At 43.1% G+C, this 13,869-nt stretch overlaps 1 protein-coding gene and 1 pseudogene across 3 annotated transcripts in view; one reads left to right on the forward strand and one right to left on the reverse strand.

Moving 5' to 3' along the window:
* FRMD3 (FERM domain containing 3) overlaps nucleotides 1-13,869 on the reverse strand; it is a 302,714-nt gene that overhangs the window by 101,899 nt on the left and 186,946 nt on the right. For all 3 annotated transcript variants that reach the window (XM_035024381.1, XM_035024379.1, XM_035024380.1), the window contains 2 exons: nucleotides 10,344-10,422; nucleotides 4,965-5,062 (listed from right to left, as the gene is read on the reverse strand). In XM_035024381.1, coding sequence (XP_034880272.1) covers nucleotides 4,965-5,062; nucleotides 10,344-10,422 — 177 coding nt within the window. The remainder of the gene's footprint in view (nucleotides 1-4,964; nucleotides 5,063-10,343; nucleotides 10,423-13,869) is intronic.
* LOC118023375 lies at nucleotides 12,796-13,274 on the forward strand (annotated as a pseudogene).

Raw genomic sequence — 13,869 nt, forward strand, 5'->3', positions numbered from 1 at the left:
GGCAAGAAGAAATGCTGGCACATCTCTGAGCTTCCAGAGGGTCTAGGAGAGGATGGACCTCAAATATGCACCAACCACAGCCAGGATCAGCAAAGGTGATGCTCTGGCCATTGGGATACTTTTTACTGATTGCACAAGACTGCTAAGGAAAATGGGCCAGAAGGGGCAAGTGTCTCAGGCACAACTGGCCAGGAAAGAAGATTAAAAGAGGGTGGGAAAATTGTATTAGAAAAACTTGATCACCAACATGACTTTGTAGTAGATAAAAATCAATATGCCTTGAGCACATCTGCAAAATCACATCCAACTCTGTAATTTGTATCTACTGTCCTTTCATTGTTGAATCATCTAATGACTACAAAAGGACAAAACTGGGAGGAAAGCAAAGCTCTTTAAAGCTTCCTAATAGAATTCAAATTACAGAGTTCTTAAAACTACCTAAAGTGCATATCCCACATGAGGAATGATTTTTAAAATAAGACCCAAAATACCATCAACCATAGGAGGGAAATCAATCAAATCAAGTTAAAATACTTCTGTTCATTAAAAGTCATCATAGTCAAAATAACAGACAACAAATTGAAAGAATATATTTGCAAAGTCCAACACTGACAAGGGCTGATATCTAGAATAAAGAAGTTGTCCCTACCAATCAATAAGAAAATGGGTAGGAAGACCAATAGGAAGATGGTCAAAGGATATAAACAGCCAATATAGAGAGATGTCAAACTCATCAGTAGTCAGAACTATGGAAACCAAAACAAGACATCACTTTACACCTGTAAGATTGGCAAAACGTTTAAGAAGTCGAATGATTCTGTGTTGGCAGAGATATGAGGAAATGGAAATACTTGTACACTTCTGGAGGATCCTTGATGCGTGCAGCTCTTCTAAAGAGCAAGCTGGGAATATTTAGTCCAATATTATAATCCAGCAATCGCACTTCTGGGCATATATTCTAGGAAAACACTAAGTACAAGAAAGGATATGAAGGCAACTTGGGTGTTCATTGTTGGTGGGAACAATAAATAAAACGGATACTCTGCAGGATACTCTGTAGCAATTAAAAGCAATAGATGGAAACCCAAAAACCTGAACAGATCCCCAAAACAGTGTTTTCAGCATAAGAGGATTAAAACGAGTTTGTTTGTTTTGAATGGATCACTTTTTTAAAATTTTTTGTTATGTTAATTAAAATGAGTTTTATAGCCCATTTAATTTACAAAACTTAGAAGTATATACACACAAAACAGTGTAATCATTGATAAGGATGTATGCAAAGTCAAAGATCTTTATGAACCCCGTCGTTGCCTTTCGGGATGGAAATGGAGAATAATGAAAAGGAAAATCAACCAATCAATCAATCAACTGATGGATCCAAAGGGATCAGTGAAGAGAATAAGCCATCAACTGATGATTAACTCAACCTGAGTTTCAAAAGATACACACATAACACACCTATGCCCACACCCACACATACATATCACCCTGTGAGCCGGCTATGGACCTGAAAATTTAGGAAACGATATAACCCAATGCCTCCATTTTCCATAGAGAATAGACCACCAATACAAAACTGGGTCACTTTCAATGCAAATGTCAGCTTGCATGGTGGTTGGTGAGGGAGGGCTTTGTCTGGCAAGGGCGGTGGGGGGTTGGCCCTCTTTTCAGGAAAACTTGTGAGATAAAATGAACTTGTACTGCTAAACACTGCAAATGAGTAGCTTGGAAAATGCGAGAAAACTAAGAGAAGAAATGCCATGGAATGTGCACTAGGTTGCCAGCAAGGTAAATGTCAATGCCTCCCACATCACATGCCCTGCTTTCTTGTCCCTTAAAGCTGGACTTTAACTGACTTCACCTGAAGCAAAAGGCAGTTCATAAATGATTCAGGACTTTTAACTATTCAGACTATCAAGAGGAGTTGGTAAGGGAGGATAAAGTTGTGACAAATGCAAAGTGGATGGCCTGCAATCTGAAATAGACCCTAGCATGTTTCCAAGGAAATTTAACTGTCAGAAAAATCCGAAGAGTTGAAGCAAAAGGATGAGTGCTATCAGGTGATGGTAAGTAAAAAGGGCAAGGTTGGCAATGCATTTCCCCTGGTTCAGAGAGGACTCATTCCAAAAGAACACGAGAGACGGGATGTTCCAGGGCCAACTCCCCCAGGAGCCTTCCCTGACCACCCTCGCTGGGTCAGAAGCCCTCCTGAGGTCATAGCAGGGACCTGGCTGTCGCTCTACTGAGCCATTCACAGATCATCACACTGCCTGTTAACTTGTCTGTCCCTCTCCCCCTCCTCCCTCCCAACCAGGGACTTCCTGACACAGTGCCTGCCTCCTAGCAGATGCTCCATACATGTTCAGAGAACACGAACAAATAAATGAAGGAGGTAGGGAACCAGCTGCTCTTTCCCAAGCAGAAAAATAAAGCACACAGTGGTGCAATTTAGGCAAATGCCCTGGTTCACTTAACGTCATTACTGGAGAACCTACTGCATGCCAGACACAGGGATACTATGGTGAAAAATGCCCCTGGAGTTCTACTTCTGTGGAGTTTAGATTCTACATCGAGGGAATGCATAAGAAGTCCCCAAACAGCTCAACGACGTAATTTCAGGTAGAAGTGCTTAAAAGACAACAAAACAGAGGTAGGAGACAGAATGTGGTGCAGGAGAGAGGCTACTTTAGTAAGCCCAGGAAGACTTCTCAGAGGAAGTGATACCTGAACTGAGTTCAAATTCAATTCTGAGTATCTGGAACACACCAGGCAGAGGAGATAAGACTGACAATCCCACCATGTTGCCGTTCTGCAGGAGGAACAGGAATGATATAATTTTTACCAAGCAAAGAAATAAAGAGATTCCTAGGGTTTTGTGTATCTGTGTTGCAATTTGCATTATGAAAGAAAATGCATGGCACGTATTGAATAGGCTCGCTGTATTCAGGACATAAAAGTAGCAGCACTCTGGGTGCAGCCTGTGTTTTATATACTGAGAATATTCTGAAGCTTCAAACACACTCCTTCAGAGAGGGTTAGCAAATAAGAAGCCACTGAAAAGTCACACGGCCTCCTGCTTTCGAGTCCTTTCCTCCACATTCCCTCTCTCTCTGTAAGCATAAACAGGTCCACCAAAGCAGATCTTTATCTGCATTTCAATGATCTCTAGAGCTGCTGAAAGATCACCCCAAGCACCAGAGAACATCATGAATCCAGCTTTTACTGGATTTGCTACAAATGGCCCATGGACAATGCTGTATCTTAGAGCCGAAAGGTCCTTTTGGTGTCTGCCAGTCCGTTTCCAGCTCCACTTTCTCCACAGCATCGGTGCGCATGGTCAGGGATAACAGCGCCAAGGGCCCTGACTGTCCAGAGGGAGACTTGGTGGCTTTATTTCAAACATAAAACAGGATGGCGAGTTTCCCGTTACAGATCCATAGCGAGCAGTGTCCTTGGAGACCTGACCGTGATTCACTAATGCCTAAATGTGTTCTGAAATGCTCATGGGCTGGTCTGGTGCTTGGATTAGTATTGATCTGCTTTTCCCTTACAGAGGACAGTGCACTCTCATCAGGAATTTGCAACCTCGAAGGGAAGGAGGAAGACTATGGGTTTTAACATCCCTTAGCTCTGCTGTAAGAGAGGTTTTGGGAAGCACATACTCCACCGCAGGGCAGAGGGAAGGACTCTTTCCCATCACCTCACCGTATCACTGTAGTTCCGATTTTAAACTTGAATATCTCCAAGGGTTTTAACACCTCTGCCAAAATCTGCTGTGCAGCGCTAGATGGATCCCAGGGGAAGGGGAAAGCAACACAGACACACTTCAGAATTCTCGGAAAGCACACACCAGGAAACAGGGCCCAAGGAACTATTTCACCACACAGAGCATCCCACGGGGACAGTCGTGGGTGACAGAGGAACCCCAGGAGAATGACAGCGTCTCTCGTAAGCTGTGAATGAAGCTTGGAATTGTGAAGGCAGACGATGGTCATGATGTGCTTATGACCCATCATAAGTGCCTATGTTATTCCAGACCCTTTATAGAGAGGACATGATCACTTACCTGATAACTGTCCTCCTCTCTCTCCCTCCCCTCCTCTCCATCTCCCTTCTCTTCTCCTCCCCTTCTCTCATAAATACGTCATTAGCTTTCACACCACAAAAGGCTGGATCACCTGGGTCCCTCCCAACAGGCCTTGCTCCAGCTGCCTCCCAACTGGCCCAGGGGAACAGAACACCTGAGTCATTCTTTGCTCGGGTCCTGAGCCCACCCCCATGGCCGTGCACCACCTTCGGCCCAGGAGACCACTTTCCAGATGGTTTTTTCTTATAGGTGGAAACATCCAGAAGCCAATAGCTGGGTCATAATGTGCTTACTGCTTCCCACTGCCCCACCCTCTGGGGCTTGTTCAACCCTGAAAATAAGTCTCCGTGAAGGAGGCACGCCACCCCGTTTAATATATGCTTAAAGAGCTGAGATAATTTGTCTGTGCTGAAATAGCCAGTAGATGGGGAAGTGAGACTCGACTTGAGTATGACAGACTGTGAGCCTGGCGCTCTCCTCATCGTGCTCTATGGCTAGAAAAACTGAAGAGTTCGAGATGCTGCCCATGGACACGTCTCTACACATAGGATTATATATAATATCTATTTTTGTATATATTTTGTCTATTTATATTTATTTATATGTATAATTTTATAATTTGTATATAATTTTTAATTTTTAAAGTATTTCTAAGGAATAAATAGAATGTGTGTATATATATAGAGAGAGAGAGAGAGAGAGAAATACATTTATATATATACACGCTTTGACATTTTATTTCAAACCGTTTTGACACCTCCCTCCCTCCAACAGACTTTTCCCCCTCAATGTACCCGTCAGGCACCGCGCCCGGTGATCAGAGCTCAGAGCACCCCACAGCCCCTCAGAGGGGGTGGGCAGCCACGGCCACACTTACCTTGAACGATACAGGCACCCAGACAGGCCGCATCTGAAAAGGAGCAGAGCAGTCGACCGTGGAAAATATCTCTTTTAATCTGCAGATACAAAAGATACCTGCAACACAAAACGAGCGAGAGTCACCCTAAGTCTCGGCTGAGGCCTGGAAGAAGTGGAAGGATTGTTCATGCTCTATCCACCTGCGCACTGCCTGAACCACACCAGCCCCTCGGAGGGCAAGCGGATGAAACCAAGGGGCCCTCGGGATTCAGGAAATCTGACGTGACTGTGACCGAGGGCGGCTGGCCCTTCTTAAAGAGACATGAGGACAGAGGAAAGCCACAGGGCCCAGCAGCCACGGGTCCTGGAAGGAACACCCACGCAGTGCCAACCCCACCTCCCCCCAGTACAGGTGGCCCCCACTCTGTGTGAAATGGAGAGTCCACGAATGGACTCGACCGGTATCCAGAGAAGAGTCTCAGGGGCAGACCGACTCACGTTAATCAATCTCAAAAGGACTTGGTTATGAGGCCAGAAAGCCAATTTGTTCACAACTAGATGTGTCCTCTGGTTAGTGCCCCGTCCCCCTCTCCAGGGACGGCGAACTCAGGTGCCCACAGAGCCAGGGGAACCTGATCATGAGTGAAATGGGCCGAGCGAAGGGGGTCCGGGGGGGGCAGAATGGAGAGCGCGGGCTCCCATGAAGGGTCAGCTGGCCACGCAGAGCCAGCCCAGGGTCACAGCGCAGAAAAACAGGCCAAGCACAGCCCGCTTTTCCAGAAAATCAGAGACTGGATTTAGGGGGAAAATCCTTTGAATTTTAAATGTTGCAACCAATTCTGTTTTTAAAAAACACCGTGGTGCCAAACAGAAAATACACACAGGCCCAATTCAGCCAGGGGAAAGGGGCACAGGTGGGTTTGCTACCCCTGGCTCAGGCTCACCTGGTCACTGCCCCTTTCATTCTCCGGGCTGATCAAGCCCTCTTCAGATTTACTCCATCTCTTAGCCAAGTTGATTCTTTCCTCCAAGGCTCACGCCTGGGGTCTACTGCTTCTGACTAAAGTGCACCCTGCAGGTAAGGTGTGTGCAGATTCTTTGTTTAGTTCCCTTTAATTCTCAAAGACCAATCTTTTTTTTTATTCCGGGTTCTTGGAGCCAGGTGGGGGCAGCACTCAGCTGGTCCCAGTTATCGATTCCAGTGCTCCAGTGATCTGCTCTCGACTCAGTCTCTGAGGAGCCATGTGCACAGCCCCATTCAGACAGCGTGACTAAGGTGCTGAGATCACGAGTGCTGTCGGCCCAAGGGCACTGGAGCTCCCCAACGCTGGGCGCTGGATCATCTACAGCACACTGGACACACTGAAGTATTAGGGGCTCACTGCTGTGTGCACTTGGTGAATCTCTGTCCCACACCTGCTTTATGTTGTATACTGGGCTCTGGGCATACTGCAGAGGCTCAACTGACAGGCACTCCTTGTCCCTGACTTTGTATGAATTGTTTGCAGGGAATAAAGGCAGTCCCTAAGAAATGTCTTATGCAGAGTCTGGTACACAATTTGCCAGAGAAACAGCATTACACTTGGTAGGTAAGGACCCTGTAGAGCTCCCTATGTGAGAGCCTCGCACGCCTCAGTGAGCACATGAACTACCCAGAGATCCTTCGAGAATGTGGAATCTGATTCAGGAGATTGGGGTGGGGCATCGGAGTCCATATTTCTAATAACTCTTTCTAATGGTGAGGCTGTGCTGCAGGCCCATGGTCCACACTTTGAGTACCTAGGTTCCAAACCAGTGGTTCTCCACGCTGACTGCACATTAGAACCACCTGGGGGAGCTTTACAAAAAAATACCAAGCTGTGGACCCTGCCCCCAAATCCAATTGAATTGGAATCTGGGTCCTCACAAAAACATGTACACAAGTTTTCATAATACTAAAAAGTAGAAAAATCCAAATGCCCATCAACTGATGAATGGATAAAATAAAGTGGAATATCCACACAATGGAATAGTATTCAGCCGTAAAGAGGACGAAGTATGGATCCACTCACACAGCATGGATGGGCCTTGAAAACAGTACGCTAAGTGGAAAGAAGCCAGACATCAAAGGCCACATATTATAGGATTCTATTTGCATGAGATGTCCAGAATGGAGAAATCTAGACAGACTGAGTAGATTAATGGCTGCCGGGGAGGCGGGGTGAGAAGGAGGGGAAACAGGGAATGACTGGATGGGTACTGGCTGATAGAAACGTTCTGGGATTAGATGGTGGCGATGGTCGCACAACTTTGGGAATACACGAAACCCACTGAGGTGTGCACTGTAGCATCTGCCAAAAGAAGCTAATACTTTTGAAAATCAACTTTCTTAGAGTAGTTCTCAAATTCTGACATGCTCTAAAATTACCTGGAAGGCTCATGAAAGTTCCGATTGCTGAGCCCTGTCCCAGGTCTGGAACCGGGGCCAGGTTCCCAGGTGCTGCTGGTCTGGAGACCTCAGTTCGTGGCCCTTGGCCACAGACCATTCAGATGACCAAGGTCACCCAAATAGGATCCAATCTTTCCTTTTCTAAAGACTACAAACTTCCAGGCCAAATGAAGCTTTTTGTCTACTTGTTAAATGTTACACATTGAACAAGAAGTATTCCTTTTTGATGAGGTTAGTAGTGAAAAATAGTTTCAAATAGCTATGTACTGATGAATGAGAGGTTTGGATTCTCATCTCATATCTCTGAAATTAAGTTTGACGGAAGCTTCCAGAGAAAAGAAAATCTGCTTTCATAACATCCAAGCTTGGGTCCTTGGGATCAGTGATCTCTAGAGATAATCATGGATTACTGTGCATTCGACATAATCCACTGAGCCTTAGAAATAGCTTCAGGTTCAGATACTCATTTTTTAATATAATAGCCACCAAAAAATAATAATAATGCATCTCCTTTTAGTATCACTCCTGTATGAAAAGATTAAGCAACAAAAGCATAAGAGGATCTGGGGCATACATTCTGGTGCCATCATTAACAATACTGCTTCTCTATCTAACATGAATTTAAAGATGGTGCTTACTTAAAAACAAAACAAAACAAAAATACTTTGATTACATTCAATTGTATCCAACATTTATAAAAGCCCTAGAGATCTAAAGAATTTTAAGAGGACTGTGTGAATGGAGAGATAAATGAAGGATAAAAAGTGATCTCAAATATCCTTTTTTATGAGTATTTGTTGTTTCACTCTTTCCCATCTGCCTTTTCCCCAATGTTTCTTTACCTCTAAGCAAGGTCATGAACGTGATCTTAAGTTCTCATGTAGCAAATTCTTCTTAAACTTTATAGTAACCTTACAACAAAATAACAAGTTATCAAAAGAAAAATGAAACTTTTTAGAATGCAACTTTTTAAAAATTTGCATTCAATTAGCCAGCATATAGTACATCATTAGTTTTTGATGTAGCGTTCAATGATTCATTAGTTGCGTATAACACCCAGTGCTCATCACATCACATGCCCTCCTTAATGCCCATCACCCAGTTACCCCATCCCCCCACCCACCTCCCTTTCCACAATCCTCAGTTTATTTCCCAGAGTCAAGAGTCTCTCATGGTTTGTCCCCCTCTCTGATTTTAAGATAGAGTTTAAACCGTAAGTACCGGGGGCATTCCACAGTTTCTAGATTCGTTTTGAATTCCAAGGATTGTTTTGACTAAGAAAGGCCCATTTCTGTCTGTGCAAGGACAGAGCATTGTCTTAATTTCCTTTGGAGACATAAAAATGTTCACAACCTTCCACTATTCATACCTCAGCTATTCAGTCAAATGCAGGGAAATGGTAGCAAATCCAATTAAGAAGAATTGGACTGGAGTTATTAACTAACACTTTGTATTCTTCTACTTTCAAATGGGACTTTTCTCAACAACAAAAGATCCATCCTTAACTTGCATCGTGACACATATTCAATTTTTATCCTCCAGACAAGATTATAAAGAAAACAAATGACGAAAGTGAACCGTTTTGACATCTGACTAAATAATGCCCGGCATCAGTATTTGATTTAATCTTTCTCATTACATTATCGGCACCCAGAGGGCAGGACAAACATGGTTGGTTTTTTGTTTGGTTGGGTTTTTTGGGGTTTTTTTTTTTTTTTTTTTTTTGGTAGTTCATGCAGCCCCTGACACATATCACCTGATTCCACTTATATGAAATGTCCAGAATAGGCAAAATAAATGAGCAGCTGACTCATTTATGATGGTACAGGGGTCTTTTTTGGTGATGAGAAAATGTTTTGGAATGGGTACAGGGGTCCTATTTGGTGATGAGAAAATGTTTTGGAATGAGATATCAGTGATGGTTACCCAACAATATGAATGTACTTAACGACCCTGAATTGTACACTTGGAAGTGGTGAAATCAGTTTATGTTACGTGAATTTTACCTTAATATTTTTAAAAAGCAGGTCAGATTGCAAAATGCCCACCACCACTTATAATGGCTATTATTTATGTGTCCCTCGTTTCCACCTGCCCCCATCCCTAAGCACAGACCTCACTAATGGCTGTGTGCAAATTAATAATAGAGAATGGCACCATCTGCTCCCTTACAAGTCACCTCGGTGCCACGGTGGTCAAGCTTTACTGAAGACTCGGGAATAAGGAGAAAGCAAAATATCCAATAACCCAATGCATCACCTTGCATCTCTGTTGCATTCGGACCTATGCTGATTATTTCAAGACATGATTGTGCACAGTGATTTTTGTCACCTAATCAGAGTCTCGTCAAGAACTAAGCATTATCGCCTTCCTGGGACCCTACTCAGCTGCACTGGCTGGGGCTGTTCTCAAAAGCAAAACCCCAGGAGGAGGACTGAATATGGCCCCAGCCCAGGAAGATCAGAAGGGAGGAGACGGAGAATTGGAAAATTCCGCGTCAGCCTGAGAAGAGTCTACAAGTGGAGGGAAAACAGCCCCATGGTCGACCATTCAGCAAGAGGAATGTGGGGTGACAAGCAGTTAGTGCTACCCAGCGATCTTTTCCCTTCCAGAACAGCTCAGATCCCAAAGATTGTCCCTAGGGGCTGCACTAGCTATGAATTTGCCTGTACCCTAAAGACAGTTATCTATTTATTTTTAGCACCCCACTGTCAGATGTTTTCAGAGAATACCTCCTCCTTATAACCACCGCTTTTTTTGTGTGCAGTTAATTACACTCCCAATGACAACTGTTTGAAAAATCCCAAGACAATTAAGTGCGAGAGAAACATTCCAAGCCAAAATGCCAAACTGAGTATCTGCTTCGTTGAGACATTCTGTTCTAGACAGGAGGCACATCTAGCCTGGTAGGACTTGGAGGTGCTGGCTGGTTAAAGGTGCAGGTTAAACATACAAACAAACGAAAAATACCTTGTGAGCTCTTCTTTAATCTTCAAGGGTTCATGTGGGTAGAATTTCACTCTAAAGCACATGGTGTATGGTGGATGAGCTGAAACATCATAAAGAAAAGGCATGAGAAAAGCAGCAAAAGACCATGGACTCCAACACACACAGGAAAGTCAGCCATGAAGTTGCAGCCTAGCTTGGGGGTGGGGGCAGGGGAAAAGGTGATTTTTCTGGAGGAAGCAGATCTTACGCCCAAGAAAACAAAGCCACAGTGACAATTAAACTCAAAGAAAATGCTTGACAGGACGCCCAAAGCAAATGCAGGACACGAGCAACCTAGTCAGTTGGCACAACTTTCCACATCACATTCTCGCCAGGTCATAGCTTCAAACAACATTTTTTTCTTCCGATTCTTCCCGCCCACTTGTGACAGATAAATTGCCCACTCAGGTCTGGGCCTAGTGAGATATTTTTCAGACTGTGAGGTGGAAAAATGTCACTGCACATGACTAGTTTTCCCAAAACGATGGTGCCTTTGAACTAAAATCGCAATTTTAAAATGGAGTCAGCCATGTACAGATCCTACTTTGTATATTTTTAGTATTATTTTAGTATTATTTATGAGGCAGTCACTATGAAAACAAACACTTTTATAACTTCCTGATTTGTATGAATCAAGACAGCACTGCGCAGACTGAGGTTCATGATTCTAGAATGTTCTAAGTGCATTAAGTATCTGAAACTCATGGACCAGCTAAGTGGATTCTACAGGACTTGTGAGACCCTTAATTATAAAAACAGTGTTGACTTACAATATTAATCTAATAAATGCACACAGAGCAGGAAGATACATTCAAATTTCAATTAGCATATAAAATGAACACCTTAAAATGAAAGAAATACGGTGGTTAGCGTTATCATTTCTATGGATCTTACATACCCGCTTGTGTTTTGCCTTTGTATCGGTACGGCTACTTGGGATCAACTCCAAGTCTACGTCCAAATGCAAATATGAAACAGGATCCTATTCCTGCCCAAATCCTCTTTCATAATAAGGAGGGGTTAAATCCCCAGCCATCTCATAATGCCTGGGGCTATTCTGTATGTAGACAAATTCTTTATGTGGAAAGAACTATCAGCATTAAATATGAATGCATAATGAGTATAATTTAATATGGAAAACAGTTCTTAAAAATAATTTGAAAGAAAGCATCCAAATCACAGGAAAACACAAGCATCTTTCTGACCATCTCAGCAGAGAAAAACCGATTATACACATACGCCCACACACACAGATGTCAGAACTCTTTCCATTCAATGCCCTACTTCCCCACCAGGAACTAGCAAATTTTTTAACTAAGTTGGATGCTCCTAACCCAAACCTGTGTTCCCTAGATTTAAGGAAACATTTTTTCCTGGAGCACTAGGAGAAAAATAAACACCATCTATACAGCAAAGAACAAAGAAAAAATAGCAGTGATTCTCAAGTCATTTCTCTTTCGTGATATCTCGACTTTCAGTTTTGACTCAAAATATCTACTCTTTACACATTCCCCAGATTTCTTTTAATTTGTTTAGGTCACCACCTTTAAAGGATTAAACCTGATGTTTTTTTTATTATGAAATCTCTGGATTGTCCTTAGTAGAAAGGTTGAGACAGTTTTCAGAAGAGAAGAACAACAGAGCAAAAAATGGAAATAACATAAAAAAGGAATTTTTCTTTTTCTTCTTTATTAGTCTTCAAAATTAATACGTGTTTCAGCACAGCCAATGAAGATGATTGATAATAGTAGACAGATGGAAAGATAGTGGATGGATACAGATGGATAGATCGATGGACAAGTAACAGGTGGATAGACAGACAGATGGATAGACAGATGAAGGGATAAACCATCCCCTTTCACTTTCCTTCACTTTGTCTCTATTCCTGCCCCTCTGTCCCTTGAGTCCCACCCACCTTACCCCAAACTCTCCCACCACCGTCAACAACTTCATCTATATTCTTCCACCCTTTCTGCCAAACTCACACAAATACATGCCAATATGATTACATATGTGAGGGATTTTTTTATTATAATTTATTCTCACAAAATGAGATCACACTACATATGTTTCTCTTGCTTTTCTCACTTTATTCTATATTCTGCTCATCCCTCTGGGACAATAGTCCTAGATCTAACTCATTGTCATTACTAACTGCATTATAATTTATATTATGGATACAGCAGAATGTATTCCACTAATCTCTTTTAATTATCATTCAGATTGTTTCCACATTTCTACAATACAATTTTATTTATATATAGCCTTGTGCACATGTCATTAAATATTTGTATTTTTACTTCTATAATACAAACTTCCAAGATTTGAATTTTGGGGTCAATAGGTATGGGCAAATGTTTTAAAGGGAGCTGAAAAATTAGGGAGGGTGTGGGGGTCCCGTGAGCAGGGCCGCCAGTGCGTGGGGAGCAGGGCCATGGAGGAGCTGTGGGGGTTCCTGAGCAGCCAGGATGACGAGGAGTAGGGCTGACTGTGCAGGTCCTGGCTGCCTCTTCCCTCAGTTTCAACACCAGGCTGAAGTGGTTGGTCATCTGCTTCGTGTGCAGCATTTTACTCTCTATCCTCGGGACTGGATTGCTGGGGCTTCCTGGTGGCATGAAGCTTTCTGCAGTGTTTTATACATTTGGAAATCTTGCTGTGTTAGCCGGTACATACTTTATAATGGGACCCATGAGGCAACCGAAGAAAACGTTTGAAACGATAAGATTACTTGCAACAATTATGATGCTTTCGCATTTCATATTTACCTTGCGTGCTGCTCTTTGGTGGCACAAGAAGGAACTGGGCTTGTTATTCTGCAAACTGCAGTTCTCGTCCATGACCTGGTACAGCCTGTCATACGTCCCGTATGCAAGGGACCTGGTAATTAAATGCGGTTCTTCTCTCTTACGTTGAAAACCAAAAACTCTTTGAAAAGAGCATTGTAAAGTCTATGTTCTGTTTTTGGCGAAGTATGCTTTTCCTGATGGAATAATCACTCCCCAAACAACTGTCACAACAGGTTAAGACAATTTTGTGTACTGGTGGGAATGTCATGCTTAATTAAACTGGTAAAGACTTAAAAAAAAAAAAAAATGAAAACCAAAGGGAGCTGAAAAACAAAAAGCCCCACTGAAGGCAAATTGGGGAAAGAAGGATCACAGATGATGATCCCAAACTAGAGATGTCATTTGCTCTTCCTCCTGGTCAGCCTATCTGCTTACTCTGCCCTAGGCTGGCTTCAATAGGTATCTGAGCTCCTTGGCTATAAGTCAGGACTCCCATTCTGCCTAAGGAATCAGGCGCTGAGACAGGCAGCTCCCTGGGCAGCCATCTTTGAACACGCCTTACCCGCCTTCTACCCACACATCCTCATTCTAAGCCCAGAGGCTCCAGAATGGTCTCATGCTTCTCCCATATGCAAAGCCCTTCCATCACTTGAAGGAAGCTCTTAAGCAGTGCTTACAGTCCTTCTGAGTCTTCTCTATAATAAACATCCTCCATCCTGTCG

The sequence above is a fragment of the Mirounga leonina genome, unplaced genomic scaffold (assembly GCF_011800145.1).
Source record: "Mirounga leonina isolate KUSES-001 unplaced genomic scaffold, KU_Mleo_1.0 Mir_179, whole genome shotgun sequence".
NCBI lineage: Eukaryota > Metazoa > Chordata > Mammalia > Carnivora > Phocidae > Mirounga > Mirounga leonina.